The sequence below is a fragment of the Marmota marmota genome, unplaced genomic scaffold, assembly GCF_001458135.2.
Source record: "Marmota marmota marmota unplaced genomic scaffold, marMar, whole genome shotgun sequence".
Lineage (NCBI taxonomy): Eukaryota > Metazoa > Chordata > Mammalia > Rodentia > Sciuridae > Marmota > Marmota marmota.
The window spans coordinates 40,595,659-40,608,921 of NW_025999990.1; the positions used below are offsets into that span (position 1 = coordinate 40,595,659).

Genomic DNA, 13,263 nt, shown 5'->3' on the forward strand with positions numbered 1-13,263 from the left:
TTATATATATATACATATATATGAACACACACACACACTTGAATGTCTTCATTTTTCCTTCTTTTTTGAAGGACATTTTGCTGGATACATAATTCTTTATTGATGATGTGTTTCTTTCAGCACTTTGAACATGTTTGCCACTGCCTTCAGATGAGTTAGCTATTTATCTTATTGAGGACCACTTGGATGTGATGAATCACTACTCTCAAGGTTTTCTGTCTCTGTCTTTCAGCATCTTCACCGTGGTATGTCTCTGTGTGGATCTCTGGCATTAGTCCTATGCGGAGATTTATTGAGCTTTTTGGATGTATGTATTAATGATTTCAACAAACTGGGGGAAGTTTTCAACAATTAATCCTTCAAATATTTTTTCTTTCCCTTTTGCTCTCCCCTCTCTTTCTCGTATCCCCATTTTGCACGTGTTCATACACTGGACGGTATCCATCGTTGTTTAAAGTCTGTTTATTTTTCCTCATTCTTTTTCTGTTTCTCAGATTGAATAATCTTACTTGACCCTCTTTAATTTTGCTGATTTTTTTCCTTCTGCATGATTACATCTGTTTCTGAGCCTTTGTCTTCGTCAACCTGGGCTGACATACAAAGTAACATATACTGGGTGACTTAAACACAAGGAATTGATTTCCTCTCAGTTCGGGAGGCTGGAAGCTGTGGATCAAGGTGCTGGCTGAGCTGCTTTGGCACCTGGTGAGGCTCTCTTCTTGACTTGCAGGTGATTATCTTCTCACTGGGTCCCATGGGGGAAAGAGTGAGCTTGCTGGTGTCTCTTCTTAGGAGGACACCAATCCTACTAGAGCGTCACCTTTTTATGTCATTTAACCTTAATTACTGCCTTACTCCAAACACAGCCACACTGGAGGTTAGGGCCTCAACCGAAGGCACAAGGACATGATTCAGTCCACAGCAACCCTTTCTAGTGAATTCTTCATTTTGATTACTAAATTCTTCAACTCCAGAAATTCTTTCTTATAATTTCTATTTCTTCCTTTATATTCTCTATTTTGGGAGATATTGTTTTCAGATTTTCTTTTACTTCTTTAGACATGGTGTCTTTTAGTTCTTTGAGCATGTTTAAATGCTGATTTAAAGTCTTTCTCCATGAGTCGAATGTCTTTGTCTTCCTCAGTAAAAGTGTTATTTATCGATTTTCCATTAACTCCCCTTTTTATGGACTATATTTTCTTGTTTCTTCACATATCCCCAATTTTTTGCTGAAAGCTGAACATTTAAAATAATATAAAGTGGCATCTCTGGAAATCATATTTGCTTCACTCCCTAGAATTTATTATTATTGTTTGTTTGTTTGTTTTATGAACTAAACCTGTAAAGTCTGTATTTCTTGTAAATAACCACTAAAGTCTCTGCTTTGTTACCCTGATGATCAGCTAATAATCCGCAGAGATTTCCTTAAATGGCTGGAGTCAAAAAGTCTCCTAATCTTTGCAAAGTGGTTCTGTGCACATATTGGAGAACCCCTTTGACTCTCAACCAGACCGATGATAATTATTGCTATATGCAGTTGTCTTTTAAATCAGACAGGAGAGAAAAAAATGACAAGAGCTTGAAGGTCCTTTTTAGCCTTCACTTCCTGCTTTCATAGTCCCTCAAGGTCAGCCAGAAGTGAGAACTGTAGGGCCTTCTTAGGTTTTTCCTCTGCATGTTCACATACCTGAATGTGTACACAGCTCTGAGCAAGTGTAGCCTCCCACATCCCCAGTTTATGTTGGAGCTTTTCAAAGCCCCTATGGACATCTCATTCCTAGGCATTTTTATTTTAAGCTTTGTGATTACCTTACTGATTGCCCCAATCACTTCAGGTAGTAATAAAGTAAGAATAAAACTGCCTCTGAATGTTTTCAATATCATTTCTAGGGGAAAAGCTCTAATCATGTCAAATAAAGACAATGTTCTACAAATGTACCTGTACAGAAATGTTGAAATATGCCTGAGTTCAAGGAACTCAAAAAAATGTCATCTTGAGGTATTGAACATATACTTAATAATATAAATGGAACAATATTTTTAAGGAATAGTTATGATCAAGTAGTTGTAATAAAATATTTTATGATCTGATGAGGCTTTATTTGACTATATTTTTATTTCTCTTGATGTAAGACATTTTCAGGGCTTTTCTACCCATCCACACCAAGAATTTGTTGGGCACTGATCAGGTCCCAAGCACTAAGGGAGACTTAGGAATGAGACTTACAGATGAGGGAGCTATGTTGTAGCCTTTACAAGCTCACAGGGTTTATAAAACAAGATTAATTAACTGTGAAATGAGAGAGAGAGTGTGTTAAAGGGCCATAAAGGTGGTACACACAAAGCAATGTGAACATCAAATAAATTATATTTTAAAGTATATGAATTATATTTTATATAATTTTGTGTCTTGAGTATATAAACTTATATCTACACAAACAAAAATTTATGAACATAGATATACATAAACATATATAATAAATAAATAACAAAATCTATAAATTATATTTTATGTGATTTGTATTTTGAATATATATAAACTGTATCTACACAAACATAACTTATATGTGAAAATTCTTAAATAAAAAATTGTGATTGGCTGAAATAAATAGAACACAAACCAAAAGGGATCATTAAGAACCATTAAATAGGTGCCGGGCTCAATGGTGCACATCTGTAATTCCGGAGGCTCAAAAGCCTGAGGCAGGAGGATTTTGAGTTCAAAGCCAGCCCCAGCAAAAAGTGAGGGGCTAAGCAACTCAGTGAGACCCTGTCTCTAAATAAAATACAAAATAGGCCTGGGATGTGGCTCAGTGGTTGAGTACCCCTGAGTTCAATCCCTGATACCCTCCGCCTCACCAAAAGGGAGCCATTGAATAGGTGCTTTTCCTTTACCTCAACTATCTGCACTCTCCCATGATACAGTCGATCTGGCCGGGGGTCACTTGACTCCTCATGGATGATGGACATGTGCTGACCCTGTTGAAAGAAATACATGAAAGTACCAGTCCTTGGTTAGGATGTTTCAAGATTTACAATTTATGTAAAAACAAATATCTATGGATCTACATTATTTGAAAAGCTCAACTCTAAAATGAAGTTCAGGTAAAAGGATTAACAACATGGAAACAGAATAACAGCTAATACAGTGATTTTCACATGTAGAAAATTAAGAAAATTGGCTTAACTGAAAAATGACTTAAAAAGATGGAAACAATTTTTTAAAAAATATCCTGCTTTGCAGTAAATGCTTGTGGTGCTGTTTTCATCATTGCTTATAGTGCCAGATTGTGGTAGCAGGAAAGTGCTTTGGTGAGTGGGTGACTGGAGGGGGAGGGAGAAAGCAAGGGTTGGCAGAGCCCAGCTGTGAAGCTTGCCTAGGCCTGGAACCACACAGCTGGTGTGTGGAGGGAGGAATTAGCTTGTAGCCTTTGTCCTGTGGGATCCAGCCTTGCTCACTCTCAGCCTTCACCCCTGAGCCATTACACTGGCTCTTAGGGGGCTTTTAATAGAGAAGAATGGGATGATGGGCACCTCCCATCAGCAACCCTACCTCAAGTACACACAGAATAGCCAGCTACAGAATAGCCAGCTATTCTGTGGGACCTCCAAATCTGAAGGCGTTCCATTCATGAGGACTGGGGTTTCAGAAAGAAGAGAATTATCTAGAATCACAAATCATTTAAAGCCTTAATCTAAGAAACATGCCCGAAAGGCTCTTAATTATAGTGGTTTAGAACAAAGCAGGGGAGTAAATGTTTCATGAGCCTAAACCATTTTCCAAGTTTAAAGGTAAAATTAAGGAGAAATTTTGGTCATTACCTCTCAGTGAGTTCCAACCGTTTGCATAATCAACTCCGGCACTAAAAATAAGTACACTGATAGCCTGAGCTGAGATGCCCTACTAAACCATGAAACTGAAATACAGCATGCTGCAATAATATTTTTATTGGGTAGCTATTTCTCCTTAGGCTATAACTTGAAAATCTTTCCTACTTTATTTTCAAGATGACCTGCAAAGGTTCCTTGGGGTTTTTGAAACATGTCAATATATTTGCTTATGACTAAAAATAAAACATAGGTTGACCATGCCCCAATGTAAATATCTACTCAGCATGGGAAGCCCTCAGCTGAGCTGTGTGAAACTGTGAAACAACCCTGTTGATAGTAACTGACATGAGAAAACCCTTCAGGAAGTTGCAGTTGCATTGAATTTAATCAGGAGCATATAAACCAGAAATGAGGCCACCTTCAGACTATGGAACCCCGATATCTGCATTTGAGGTAGCATCCTACAATGTAGAGGATGCAAAGTAGGATATGATATCACCCTGCCTCAAGGAATTTTCCAGATTGCCGGTCTCAATTGTGTACCAGGCATATAGAGTGTGGATGCTACTTCCCCAAAAGCCAAAGTAGCCCCCCACTATCTATATCAAGTTAACTTCATAGCATATCAGTAAGCACCCTTCCTACCCTTCCTGGTTTGTTTTCAATAATTCACACACACTGACAAGACAGCCAAGTTGGACTGGTCTCCCTTGAGCACCGCCTCCTCTGCCCTATGCACCTGGGTTTCCCTGAGTTCTTTCTCCTGGAGAGGCATTTCTCCTCTTGTATCCATTCTTAAGGACTTGGCTCAAAAGGAATCTGTTCCATGAAGCCCTCTGCAGGCCTCTCAGCCTAGATAACTTCCACCTGGACTCAGCCTCCAGCTCCAATACAGCCTTGTTTATTCTTAAATACTTACTGCTCCGTGGATTAAATCATTTGCCTATCTATCCAATTTCCCCCTTTTTAGAGGACAGGGTTACTTATCCTTTACAGAGCCCAGCAGTGCATGTGACAAGAGCTCAAAAACCATTAATGAAACTAAATCAAAAGACAGAAGCACAAAAACATACAACATGAAACAGTTACTTGTGAGAAACAAGGTTGAAACACAGTTAAATGCTTTGGGGGTAGGAGAGACCATTTGGTCAGAGGATACAGGATCCTTTTCAGTTTGGGACACATTGGAAACAACTGTATCCAAACTTTTTATAGGCCACACATCAAGATGTCCTCAATTTAGTTCAGCACAAACTGCAACCACTGTTTCTGCTACTTGAGTTGTGTTCTGATACCTACAGTGAGCTGCACATCTGGCTTTTTTTCCAGAAGAACCATGTCACCAGGTAAGCCAAATGACTTGACTTGATAAGTGAGGAAGCCACCATATGAAGAAACCTAGAATGAAGTAACAGCATAGTGTTAAAAGAGATGATGCCAATATTAACCCACATATAAGGCCCTTGACATCAGGAAAAATACAAAACAAAGGATGACATCTAGAGAGTGGGATTAGGGATAATATTTTATACATATACATATATGTATGCATATGTATATATATATATATATATATGTGTGTGTGTGTGTGTGTGTGTGTATATATATATATATATATATATATATATATATACATATATATTCAATTGTAGTTGGATACAATAGTTATTCATTTTTATGTGATGCTGAGGATAGAACCAGCACATCACACATGCTAGGCGAGTGTTGTACCACTGAGCCACAACCCCAGCCCTGGGGATGATATTTTAACCTTCTAGTGAACACCATTTTTTATATCATTTAAACTGTCTAGCATGAACATGATTGAGTTTTATAAGTGAGAAGAGACTCTTTTTAAAGAAAAATAATAGTTGACATAAATCTTGTTTTTTTCTTAGATGACTACGAAATCAAAATATTTATTTAATCTATAGCAATTCTAGGAAATCTAGGCCACTGGTTTCTTATTTAACCAAGAGACTTGGATAATATCTATCAGTCACAAGGTGAACCTCTAAAAATAAATTTTAAAAAAGTCCCCTGAAAACAGATGGTGAATATTTCCCAAGTTATTATGAAGTATACTGGGTACAGATGACATGATCAACAACTGTGTTAGGGACATGAACTGTCTTGGTGCTGGGTAAGCAGTTATGTACATGGTGGCAATGTAGCAGTGAATGGTTGTAGTTCTCTGACAATCACTTCACTTTTGTGCTGATGCTTCTGACCTTGAAGTAAACACCGATCAAGAAGGAAGGATGGGAATCAGAGGCACCGTCACTTCAGCTTAACAGAACAAAATACTCAGGAAAATGCAAACAACAGAAAGCAGGGGAGAAATAGGGCTTTTTGGAGATCTCAATCCACAGGAGTTTTCCCTAAGATCTATGGTTTGACAAAGCCTCACAAAGTTGTGTTCTGAGAGTTGGGAGGTATTCCAATGACATCTTGAATCACCTTACTGAGATTGCCTTTCTGATGGGCTAAGGTGGTTTTAAAATTATGTGCACAAATTCTTTGAGACTCCTCTCTCTAGGAAGCCAAACTTAATTCCCTTCCCCTTGAGTGTGGCCTGGACTTAGTGACTCAATTCTAAGGAGTTAATGATCAGAATAAGGCAGAAGTGGGACTATGTCCTTTCTAAGATTAGGTTATAAAGAATTGAGGCTTCAGTCTTGAGTTCTATCATATATTTTCTTTGTCTGTCTCATCAACTGCTCTAGGGAAAGCCAGCTGCCATGTAATGAAGACTCTCAAGTAACCTATAGACGGTCTCATGTCATGAGGAACTGAGGCCTCCGGCCAACAGCCAGCAAGGAACAGAAGCTGTGCTAACAACTATGTGAATAAATTTGGAAATGAATCCTTCAGTCCCAGATGACTGCAGCCCTGGCTAACACCTGGACCACAACCTCAGAAGAGACCCTGGGCCATCACTTCCTAGGTCCTTAATCCACAGAAACCATGCAATATAATTGTTGCTTTTAAGCTGCCAAGTATTGGTGTAGTGTGTAACACAGTAAGGGATAACCAACACATAGGCTAACCACAGAGAAGTGAAGAGCAATACTGAATGAAGGAGAAGTGGGTCCCACCAGAGAAGCAACATTTCACACTCGAGACATGAAATGCTTAGTCCTTTAACTGGAAGACAGAATTAGAAACCCTAGATCAACAAAATCCTAATATTCAGTTATTCTTAATGTGAGATGATCACCTCACCTGGGGTGGGCCCTGTGAAATCCACCCCTTCTCAAAGTTTCTACCCTTGCAAAACTTGAAGCAATATCACCAGGTGATATATCCACATGGGGCTTGCATTTCTGTCCTCATAAAATAAGCAGAGTTGGCCAGGCTGTGGAATAATAATTTATGCAGCAAAGGAATAACAGCTCATTTATAAGCTCCCCAAGGATCATGTAACTAAATGCACGTGATTCTGCTTATGAAGTTGAGCTGCCACGGATTCTACACTTCTTTAAATAAGCTTCTGAGTCACTTCTCAGCTTTTGTTTTTCTGACAAGGAGCCTTTCTTCTGCTCTAAAACAAAGAATCTTCAGCATTGGCATTTAAAGATGTACCCGTCCTATGTGCAACAGATATTATTTAAATGGTTATATCTTTCCCTGGAGGAAAAATCCTTTGACGGTAAGTAAAAAATAGAGAAAAAAATGTGCATTATGATTTCCTTTGCTTGGGAGTTTGTGCATGCAGGTCACAAGAGGCACTTTGCCCCTTACATAGGGTCTTCTTCATGATTGATTAACCTTATTTCTAAAATTTATATATTTATCAGGTTATTTCTTAACCTGAACTTCTTCCTGATGCTTCCTTCCAGACCCCCAGTAGATGATGGTCATGCAGTGATAGAGGAGGCCCATAGAGGGCTCAGAAGAACATCAGGCCATTGTTACCTTGTCCCCCAGGTAAGATGGAGGCGCGATCCAAGATGCACTGTGCACTGTTGAGGGCAGCTCCTGGAGATCTGCCACGACACTGTTGCTACCTGGATTGAATGAAACAGGGACATCCACTCGATCTGCTGTCTCCAGGTGCCATCCCATCATATCCACAAACTGGAACACAAAAGCAGGGCATGGAAATGTGAGGCTGTGACCTCTTGGGGGATGGCTGCATTATGTGTCATAGAAGGAGCCACAGGATAGCCACCTAGCTCCAGAGGCTTCCTTTATGTGTCCCCTCTTTTTAATTTTTATTTTTTGAGACCCAGGCCTCAAGCATGCAAAGCATACACTGAGCTATACCCGCACCCAAGCATCTGACCATGAGCTTGCCCTCCCTAGGACTCTGATGATGGAGCCCTCACCCACCACTGCTCCCATCAGACCCATTGTGACTAGGAGTTCTTGGAGGGCAGTGACCATGCATATGCAGGACTTATCCTTGTATCCCAGCACACATCCTAAGTTCTTGACATTTAGTATTTGGTCAACAAATGTTTGAATCATAAATAATAAGTATATGAATAATAATTAGAACTATGGGCATATTTAATAGGCTAGTTCTATGGAGAAAAATGTGTTGCTGTCATTATTTCTTTGCCAATGGGTCATCAAAATGAAATATTCTCCTGGTCACAAAAGAAGCTGGTTCCATTTTGGGAGAAGCAAATAGAAAGAATTGACAAGGCATAGATTAGGAAAAATGCCTTCTGCTTCCCTGAGGGGTAAGGAGAGAAGACCAGGGCAGATTTACAAACTAATTTTTTTTTCCAATTATAAGTCTGCACTCCTTTGTAGGAGGCAAGCAGTAAAATATATAGAATAATCTTCCTTTAAATCTTTGTTGGATATAAGACATTACTCACACAAAAGCAAGCAAGCATGAGGCTATTGGTTCATGGAAAAATGGAAAACAACAGAAGTTGTTTTATGAAGTTAATTTAGACAGTGGCCAAAGAAAAGATGTGATAAAATAGGTGAGAAGGAAAGTAAAACAGGAAGAAGAAGAAAAGAGAAAGAAAAATAAGAAGAAAAGAGAAAGGAAGGATGTGATGTTGTACTGTCATGAAATATATCTATTTGGTCTTTGTTCCTGGTTCCTGGCACGGTGCTCCAAAAAGTCATAATTTTTCAAGTGGTAGGGAGTGATTGTATCATCTTTTTGTCTGATATTTGGTATTAGTCCTCATTTCCTAACACTGGAGCTTCTAAGATCACCAGCTCTCATGAGTGACAAGAGAGTCATGCTAATGAGATAACTGACTATGGGACTACTAGATAGCTTCAAGATGGCGGCTGGTGGCCAGAAGCACCATAGTATGATTAGAGGTTGAAACTGTCAGCCCTACCCAACTGACCTCTTGGGAGGGACTGAGTTGATTAACAATGGCTAATGATTTAATCAATTAAGCCAACATAATAGAATCTTCATAAAACCCCTAAATGACATTTTTAGAGAGTTCTTGGGTGCTGAGAGGGTATCACACCTCAACTCCATGGTAACAGAAACTCCTGTGCTTGGGACTCTTCTAGACAACTCCTTATATACCTCTTCATCTGGCTGTTCATCTGTATACCTTATCATATCCTTTATAATAAACTAGTAATAATAAGTAAAGTGCTTCCCTAAATTCTGTTAGGCATTATAGCAAGTTATCAAAATTGAGGAGGGAATTGTGGGAACCCCTGATTTGTAGCCATGTCAGTCAAAAATACCTGAGGCCTAGAATTTGCAATTGGCATTTGAAGCAGGGATAGACTTGAGGGACTAAACCTTTAACCTGTGGAGCCTGACACTACCCAGGTAGATAATGTTAGAATGAAATTTAGATTGTAAGACATCCAGTTGGTATTTGGAAAGAAAATTGGAGAACTGTTTGATGTGGGAAAAATTCCACACATTTGATGTTAGAATTGTTGTGAGTATAGAAACAGGATTTTCTTTAAGGGGAAAAATAATGGCTATGGTTTGCATCTTTTTTTATTGTGCATATTGATTATACAGAATGGTGGGTTTCATAGTAGCATATACATAAAAACATAATTTGAGTATGTATTAAAGGTTTGATCCCCAGCAGAGTGCTAGTGAATGGCAAAACCTATAAGATGTGGGGTTCAGTGGAAGGAAGTTAGGTCATTGGGGGTGTCCTTGAAGGACATATTGAGACCCCGGCCCCTTCCTCTTCCATTCTTTTGATTCCCACTACCCTGAGGTGAGCAGCTTTGCTCCACTATTCATTCCCACCATGTTGAACTGCTTCACCAATAGAATGAACCAACTATGAACTGACACTTCCAAAGGTATTCTTTGCATACCTTAGCTCTTTGCTTATGTGTACTGTGACAATGACTGGTCACTCCAAAGGTATGAAACAAAATTAAACTTTTCCCTTCTTAAGTTGATTATCTTGGGTATTTTGTTACAGTGTTAGAAAGCTAATTAATACAACAAACTCCTTCCATTTTGTAAGTATTTACAATGCATCTATTATATCCTAGATCCTGCTGTAGCTTCTGAGGATGTATCAAGGAATTCACATTCTAACGGTGGAGGAAGCCAGATAACAAATTTTTCAAATGAAACGCATGATATATCAGCGATTGATAAAAGCTATGGAGAAAACAAGGGTAAGAACATAGAGAGTGACAGGGAATGGTGAGCATGTGACATTTGATCAGAGACCTGATACTTTGGGAAATGATCCTAGGAACATGATCAGTGCAGGCCAAAAAACAGAAAGTACAGCATTCTCACCAATCAATAAGCAAAACGTTCCACAACACCTCACACCAATTTATTTCTTTTTTCATTCAGAAGTACTAAATAAAAACCCAAAAACTCTAATTCTTTGCATACCTTAGCTCTTTGCTTATGTGTACTGTGACAACGACTGGTCACTCCAAAACAGAAGCAGCTGGTGCAACCCTTGGGATTGGCTGGATCCAGATAGAAGGATCCTTCTTGACACGTGTTACATTCCGTACCTTCCACATTTGCCTGTTGACAGGAAACAAGAGGAACATCATTCCTTCTAAAGGTTCCCTGATTGCAATCAGCTGCTTGCACAAATTAAATACCAACACGAGATGTTAGAATGTGGATGTTAACAAAATACTCAGAGATATGTCATCACTAAGCTGTCACAGCACTTTGGTTAAGCTTCTATAATATGTGCAAATGGAAGAGAGAATTCATAAGATGCCCCTTCATATCCTGAAGGTAGAGAAATGGCACTACAAGGACCCACAGCATGGTGACACCAATTCACCCCCCTCACCACCACATGGAAACATCTGCCCATTGGGAACATTCATGGATGCAGAGAAGATGTCTTAGGAGGCAGGAGATAGGGACAGGCTTTGGGAACCTATGAACCTCTTGACATTGCAGACAGAAATTTGCAATGATTTTTCTGGAGAGCATATACCCATCATCAGATGCTCAAAAGTGTCTGTGGCCTCTCCAAAGGATGAGGGAGGTCTCCTTTCTATTTCCATGAAGTGAGACCACAAAAAGCTACACAAACTATGGAACTCTATTATGGGTCAGTCTCATTTCTCCCATTTTTATATGCTGAGTCAACATGAAGAACTTTTCCTGGCTCTGGGCATCCCTGGCATCGTGCCGACTGTCTTACCTTGCAGAGGCAAGCCCCAGTCCCCGGGTCACACACTCCTGGCTCAGTCCCATCTCTGTTGCAATTGCAGGGAACACACTCAGGAAAATGGTAGAACCCAGAAGTACACCGGTCACACTGCCGCCCGGTGATCCTGGGCTTGCACCTGTACCCAAAGTGAACGAAAATGAAATTCCTCACCATCTTTCTACGCACCATCCTAAAGGGTCCACCTGCCCTGTGCAGAGCCGTTGCTGAATGAAGTTAGTAACATAGACAAAATCACTGCCCACGGAGTGCTTATCTACAAAGCAGAGCAGAGAGGAGCAGACAAAAGGCACCATTGATTTTGCAAAGCGCATTGTGGAAATTTGGCTGGACAGGTTTTCCGTCAGAGTGGATATACCATTGTACTAAAAACAACATTGAAAAGCTGCCAATTTCTTTGGTGAGTGGTTGGTTGATCTGAAATCCTTCCAGGATGCCGATGCTCAAGCTGTTGACATACTCATGTTCTACTTTCACAACTGTCAGAAAAACATGATGGGGTGAGGAGGTGCTTTTTAAAAAATCGTTCATAGACTTCTGTAAGAGGCAAGATAAAGTTATCATAACAGTGATTCTTTCAATTTGGTGTGTCCTTCGAGTTTTCTTTTTATATATAAAAAAAGTGCTTGGTGAATTCAACAAAAACAAAACAACAAAATAGTTGGTGGCTGGGCTCTGAAGCGCTCTCTGCATCTTTGTCCTGAGAAACGGGATTCTGGCAGGTGCTTCAGCTGGGGAACCATTTTCCTTCTCAGCTTTTCTCGAGATACATGGCTAATGTTCACGTGGTGTCTCATGAGAGGGTGGTTGGAGCATGAGATCTGGGACAAGTAGCTGCTTATTTCCAATGTCCAGGGAATGACTGTAAAATTCCAATTCTCTCCCTTACGTGAGAGGTTCTCCTCCAGCTTTACCATATAAGGGAAACACCAAGTGCTAGGCACCCTCCCTTAGAATTTTCTTCCTTCTTGGCCTATCATTGTCTCTTGTGACTGGCGCATTAATATTAGCTGGGCATCTGTGTTGGCAAGGAAGGAGTGTGGTATGCTCAGTAGAGAGAACTCCTCTGAGTCCAAATGGGGATGCTAGAGGAAGCTCTTACCCTCCATCCCCCACTTAGTGTTCTGAGTCTGAAAAAGGCCGACCACAAAAGCTTTTCTATTTTCTGTACTATAGGAACATTTGAATGTGACCAGGAGAAACCAAGAGGTGCTGCTGCTTGTATGGTGTTTCTGGTACCTCCAGTTCTGTCTCCTGAGGACTTAATTGGAAGGGTTTCTCCAGTGACACAGGGAGAAGGCTGTCTCGTGGGTCTCTGCTGTGATCCCAACCTGCTAAGGAAAAGGCACACACAGTGCTGGTTTTCTTGTTGTCAGGCTGTTCATACTGAGGGGCCTCGGAGCAGTTGTTTGGCCCTGAGTGTCTTGACCATGTTGTTTTTAATCCCTGTGACCCTTAATTTTAAAGCAAAGGCCAAGTGTTGGCAAAGCACATTGGCTGGTTAGTGGTAGAGGGAGTCTTCCCTCAACCAAGAAAGGTCCTGAGGGGACCTCCTGCTGGGTAAGCTGTCATCACTGCCATGATGAACCCAATTATTGTTTATGACCCTGTTTTCCCTTCTTTGTACCTAGACACACACAATCCCTGATGTTGGAAGGATATTACTATATGAATAAAGCAAGGATCCGTGCCTCTTGTTTAAAAAAAGAAAAGCAGAGCAGAGCAGAGAGGAGCAGGCAAAAGGCACTTACAGAAGGCAGGCAGGTGAAGATGATCACAGGATGGTGCCCCCTGGGTCAGG

At 40.2% G+C, this 13,263-nt stretch overlaps 1 protein-coding gene across 3 annotated transcripts in view; it reads right to left on the reverse strand.

Moving 5' to 3' along the window:
* Positions 1-13,263, reverse strand: part of Lama3 (laminin subunit alpha 3) — a 257,612-nt gene that overhangs the window by 83,931 nt on the left and 160,418 nt on the right. For 2 of the 3 annotated variants that reach the window (XR_007348859.1, XM_015482480.2), the window contains exons 33-37: positions 11,436-11,580; positions 10,655-10,795; positions 7,750-7,911; positions 5,131-5,229; positions 2,896-2,979 (exon numbers count right to left, since the gene is read on the reverse strand). Coding sequence is in view for 2 of the 3 variants with exons in the window: in XM_015482480.2 (XP_015337966.1) it covers positions 2,896-2,979; positions 5,131-5,229; positions 7,750-7,911; positions 10,655-10,795; positions 11,436-11,580 (631 nt within the window). In the remaining variant the exon portion in view is untranslated. Of the gene's footprint in view, positions 1-104; positions 1,237-2,895; positions 2,980-5,130; positions 5,230-7,749; positions 7,912-10,654; positions 10,796-11,435; positions 11,581-13,263 lie in introns of those variants that run through there. The other variant, XM_048806427.1, reaches the window with a different exon arrangement.